The sequence below is a fragment of the Pinus tabuliformis genome, chromosome X, assembly GCF_031772625.1.
Source record: "Pinus tabuliformis cultivar Carrire ecotype Pingquan chromosome X, CPIR1, whole genome shotgun sequence".
NCBI lineage: Eukaryota > Viridiplantae > Streptophyta > Pinopsida > Pinales > Pinaceae > Pinus > Pinus tabuliformis.
The window spans coordinates 937,654,542-937,660,168 of NC_142308.1; the positions used below are offsets into that span (position 1 = coordinate 937,654,542).

The 5,627-nt window shown below is 35.4% G+C and overlaps 1 protein-coding gene across 1 annotated transcript; it reads right to left on the reverse strand.

Moving 5' to 3' along the window:
• Window positions 1-3,830: 3,830 nt before the first annotated feature.
• On the reverse strand, window positions 3,831-5,224 carry LOC149142777 (stem-specific protein TSJT1-like). Its single transcript, XM_089448312.1, has 4 exons — window positions 4,862-5,224; window positions 4,537-4,777; window positions 4,296-4,416; window positions 3,831-4,180 (listed from the first exon to the last, which is right to left on the reverse strand). The coding sequence occupies exons 1-4, from the start codon at window positions 5,059-5,061 to the stop codon at window positions 3,963-3,965; spliced, it is 780 nt and encodes a 259-aa protein (XP_089304438.1). The 5' UTR covers window positions 5,062-5,224; the 3' UTR covers window positions 3,831-3,962.
• Window positions 5,225-5,627: the final 403 nt, after the last annotated feature.

Consider the following 5,627-nt stretch of genomic DNA (forward strand, 5'->3'; position numbering starts at 1 on the left):
GCTGGTAGGTAATAGTGAACAATCTCATATCTTTGAAGCCGAAATTTGGATCTTGTCTACCTTCAGCAACTTGCATCTCCTGGTGAAAGTCTATCGGATTCCAGGAATCTTCTTCCTTTTCTTCTTTGACCTGCTTTCCCCTTTGTATTTCTGCAATTTGGCTCTTGATAGCAGAAATTTCAGCTTTGAGGTGGTGAATTTCACCACTTACTTCTCCCAGGGTCAGGGATCTTACTTTCCCTGGCTTTTGATGATGCATTTGGAAAGATTTAGTATTCCTTTCATAGGATGCATCTATAAATAGGGGTTTCTTACCTGATTCTTTTGAAGCTTTTGTTTTGAGCTGGTCAGTGAATGCTTCTATCAGACGATTCTTCATATCTCCTTCCTCCATTGCCTTGATTTGGGATAAGATCTTCAGTTCTGCTTCTTCTTCAATGGATGCCATCAGGACTTTTTCTTTAGGAGGCTTAACTTTTTCCTCCTCATTAGAACTGGTATAGAATTCAGAATCATCATCATAAAAGATATGGCAAGCACATTCTTCTGGATCCGAGAAAGAACATTCTGATGAATCCGAATCAGAATACTGCCCCATATTTACCTGAAATTCTTCGTCTGATGAAGTGTTGAAAGAATCAAGAGAGGATTCTTCTAGTTGGTGTTGCTGGGCTGAGTCTCTGATAGAAAGATTTGGACATCTTTCTATAACATGTGTCTTAGATTTGCATCTGAGACAAAATATTGGTTCTGAATGTTCCTGCTTTACTTGCTTAGCTTTTTTAGCATAAACAACTGTCTTTTTCCCTTTATTGAGCTTTGACTCTTCTCCTTGGGGACACCTTGAAGCTGTATGCCCATTCTGGCCACACAACCAACAAGTGATTTTGTTCCATTTATCTTGTTTGGTTGTATGCAAATGAATATCAGAGGGGTTATAATAATGGGTTCTTGGAACATATCTATAATAACCCTTCTTCTTATATCTCTGGTTTCTATCCTTCATGAGATGCTTTCTTTTGCTCTGAGGATAATTTCTTTTGTTCTTGTAGAAAGTCTCTTTGAATTCTTTCTTTGCTCTTTTCTTAGACTTTCTCTTTTTTACCAGTGGGTCATCCACTGTAAGTCCATATTTGCTGAAAATGGACTTTTTATTTGGCAGCCTGGATAATTTTTCTAGAGATTTGTTAACCTTTGAACTGGTACAAAGACTAACCAATGTTTTTGTAATATGGGAATATATTTCTCCCCATGTGTAAGATTCAAAGGGCAACTGGAAAATCTCTTGCATTCTTATGTAATCAACAAATCTTGAGGGCAGAGCAGCAAGATATACCTGTTTCCAAAGCAAATTCTTGGAATCTTTTACCTCATAGATTCTCTGCATCCAATCTCTATGAAAATCATCATATTAAGACATCTTATGGCATTTGAGGTTCATTAGGATGACCTCATGCTTGTCGGCTATTTCTATCTCACTGCCACACCAATGTTCCAGAATCATTGATGTTAATGCACCAATCATATTGCTTGTAATAGTACCATCTGAATTATGAATAACATCTCCTTTTTCATCCTTGAGGAGAGTTCCTGTAAAGCATTGGATGATAGTTCTGCAAGCATCTATCTCTGACTTGCCTCTGAGTATTCAGTATACATTAAATCAATCATCTGGCGAATTTGGCCAATACTCATGTTATCTATGTTCCAGTCTCTGTGAGAATCAGGGTGGAAAGTATGGGCGTCAGACATCTTTCCTTTTCCTTCAATATCAGGAGCAGAGTATCTGAAAAATCTATGTTCTAGAGGTTCATAGATTGGGAGAATTTGAGTTTCTGGCCCTTTCTACTCTTTTTGTTCTTCTTTTGGTTCCTTGAATAAGGAAGCAATATTTATATGCTCTGATTCATCAATGGATGATGAAATAGTTTCTTTTGGGAATAACAGAGGAAACCTCTGGACATTTCTTACAGCATGCTCAATTTTTATATTTCTTTTCATCAAAAAAGAATTTGGAACTGGCCTTTCACTCTTTTCTATCTGCATCTTTTCAAATTTCTCATTTAGGCCAGTAAGGAGAGTCTTAGTTACATCAATGTGTCCAACTAAGTTTTCTCCTACTTCTTCAATCTTATTCAATGACTCTCTGGTGTAAGAACGAGTCATGCTGGAATCAAACTGTAAATTATTTAAACAAGTATTTACACTTCCTAGTGAAGACTGTACACCATCTATCTACTTTTTTACATCATCTGTCTTTGCCACATTCATTTCAAGACCTTTAATAGCAGTATTTGTCCAATTTATCTGTTCACTTGCCTTTTGGATTCTTCCATCAATGCCTAAGGCATTGTCATCTTTTTGGACCAAAGGGATGGCTTTGGCTGCATTCATATTTTCTCCTAAAATAATTGCTTTGTAAGGAGGGAATGTAGTAGGAGTTTCTAATTTAGATCCATCTAGTGTAGTCCATCCATGTTTATCAGTTATACTGCTAGAAGCGCCAGTGAAAACATTTATAGGAGCTATTTTATCTTTCCATGAATAGAAAGATATCCACATATTATTTGTCTCCATGTAATGTTTCCAATTTGTTGCTAATTGTCTTTTTTGTTCAGGAGTATATGTTTGGTCAAATTCTTCTGCCTGAGGATTTGTATATAGATCCCAATTCAACATGTCTTTCATCCATTTAGCACTGATTTCTGACTTCAAACATCCATCCATAAGTGCAAAGAATTTATGCATTTCCATGACTGCAGGCTTTTTACAATCAGAGGGAATTTGTTTGAATCTGCATTCTGGAATTAGTTCTGATTGCTCAAGTTTCCCTAGCCCATATCTTGGCTTTGCAGGTCTCATCAAACAGATCATTTCAATGAGCCTAGGGTCTTCTTCTTCTACTGTATGGATCATGAGAACATGTTCTGAATCAGGCTTTGGTTCATGTGGAAAAGGGATGTCAGAGCATTTTGGATTCGGACATGAGCTGATGGAAGTAGAAGGAGGAGCAATACCCGTTCTGGGATTATGATGTAGGTGAATATTTCGTTCAGCTAGAGCAAGTAGATTTATGACTTCACTACAGTCAGGACACTTTACTTCTAGAGAAGAGAAATTTACAAGCTGAGCTAATTCATAAAGCTGATTATGTCTACAAAAAGAAGATGAAGAACAGGCAGTATCAACAGTGGAAGGATGAAAAACAATGAAAAATTCAATTACTTCCTAATAAGAGTAATAAGAGGAAAATATAGAATTCATTTAATTCTTAATATAAATTAATATCTAAGATTTAAAAAATATTAATAAAAATAAAAATTTCAATGCCAATCATAATTAAAATGTTTTAATGCCCATGTTAAATAAAATATTTCAATGTCAAGTATGTGTATATTACATATGGCCAAAAACCTATGTATATATTATATAAAACAATTGAAGTAAATATTTTTTTATGATTAAAACATTTCAAGTAATCTTATTATTATATTTGTAATTCAAAAAAGTGAGTTTATAGTTGCCTCTCTTCAATGTTTTTATGCATTTGCAATTAACATATTTCAACTCTTTTTCAAATATTTTTTTTATAAATGATGTCTAAAATCTAATAAAAATTTGTTGGAATTGAAAATTTAAGTGATCAAATTGTTTAACTACTAATATATCAAGTGTCTAAAAAAAATTAAATATCTAATAATATAAACATTTTCTCATGTAAAAAAAACATTGTACCTCAAAAAATATCTGTAATTAATATAAATCTACACTAATATATTATTGAAATAAAATGCTTTCTTTTCAAAATTTTCCCACAACCCTTTAAACAATTAAAAATACTTTTCTTAACAAATATTTCCCATCCAAGCCTTAGTTACCTCATGTCTTGGATTCTTGTATTTCAATCGTAAACATCAATCCCATCCTAGACTTAGTTACCTCATGTCGTGGATTCTTGTATTTCAATCGTAAGCATCAATAAAAGGGTTACAATAAAATGCATTAGCCCAATTGGCCTTACTATCCACTCTAGGCATGCTACCTTCCGTCTTCCCAAACACATCTACTTTGAAGTTGGCCCCGCATATTTGCCCCATACTATCAACACGAGGCATCGGGATCAAATTATTGAGAGGATGTTCAAAACTCTGCAAGCCACCTGTTATAGAGAAAAAACAACCTGCAGAGGAAAATGCAACATCAGTATAAAAAGAAAAGCAGAAAATATATTACTATGCCTGATGTGTGAAACAGCTAGAGAATAGATAAGCTGTAATTTAGCAGTCCAATATTACCTCTGGGAAAAGCAGCATAAGATTTTCCACATCCTTCTTTGAGGACATCTGGATCATTAGATAGGACAAGGCAACCATCAGCAGCTGTGCCCCAAAAGAAAGGCACTGAACCATCGGCATCCTGTTAAGCAAAATAGTTTGTGAGCCAAAATGCGAAGAAATCCACAATTTCTTGGCATACCTAAATGGAAAGTCCAAAACAAAGAAAAAGGAAATGGAGGGATGACAATGACAGGCGTACAACTGCAGTGAAGAAAGCCTGTGAGGTGGAGTCGTAAAGAACGAAGGCAAACTTTCCAGAGAGCTCTCTAAGGACCTGATCTGCAGGGTAGGGCCCCCGATCTCTGAGAGTCCGATACGCTTCAATGACGATAGACACTTCATTTGCACTTTTGTTGAGACCATATCGTTGCCTCAACGCCGCTACATTATCCAAGATGCCCTCGAATATGCAGAACATGTCATCTACAACTCCGAAAGACCTGCGAAATTCAAGAATCACCAACTATAAGAAGATATTAACAAAAGAAGATATTAAAGAAAGGAAGTGAGAAAATAAAATATGCCTGGGTGTCAGAAGAGGCTGGCGCGAGTGAGTGTAGGCCATCACGCCGACATCCCCAAGGTTAATGCAGACGGTTGCAGAATCGGCAGAGACGAAAGATTGAACCAAATCGATACCATTTTTTCTCTGGTCAGCCTCAACCTTGGGGCTGGTCAATTCCTCAGGGCCTTGTGCCACGGATCTCTTCAATACTGTCAGCATTTCTGGAGGCAGAAACAACTTCAAACGAAAATACACTACCTGGTTGGAGGAAGAAAAAAAACCCAACGAGATAATTTTTACAGAGAAGATAAGACACAGAACAGCACTGTTGTTGGTTGCTTGTTTCTAAGGAAGACGATGTACGAATGGGTTTGGTGAGAGAGGTTGTTAGTATATATATAATCATCCGCCCATTCAGGGGACTTCGAATCGGATAACCACGCCACCTCGATGTGTGAATATATATATATATATCAATTATGATCACGTAATTGGATAGCCACGCCACCTTGGCGTGTAAATATCAGGCCGCTACTGATATTGGATAAACTTCATATTATCCAAAATGAAATGACTTTTCATATATAAAATATAATTTGTAATTCTAAAAGTGGAAAAAATATATATTTTTTTGAATTTACAATTCTAAAAGTGGAAAAAATATATATTTTTTTGAAATTATAATTATATGAATATAAAATAAAATTAAAAATTAGTGTTATAATAAAAAGAGGAAATAAATGCTTCCAATAATCGTTGTTGGTCAATTTTGGAATATGATGGTA

Bases quoted from the DNA above. Each gene is read 5' to 3' on its own strand.
- LOC149142777 (XM_089448312.1), bottom strand. From the start codon at position 5,061: ATGCTGACAGTATTGAAGAGATCCGTGGCACAAGGCCCTGAGGAATTG. The intron at 4,778-4,861 runs GCATATTTTATT...TGAATTTCGCAG, and splicing joins CAGCCTCTTCTGACACCCAG to GTCTTTCGGAGTTGTAGATG. The intron at 4,181-4,295 runs GTAATATTGGAC...TTTCCTCTGCAG, and splicing joins TTATGCTGCTTTTCCCAGAG to GTTGTTTTTTCTCTATAACA.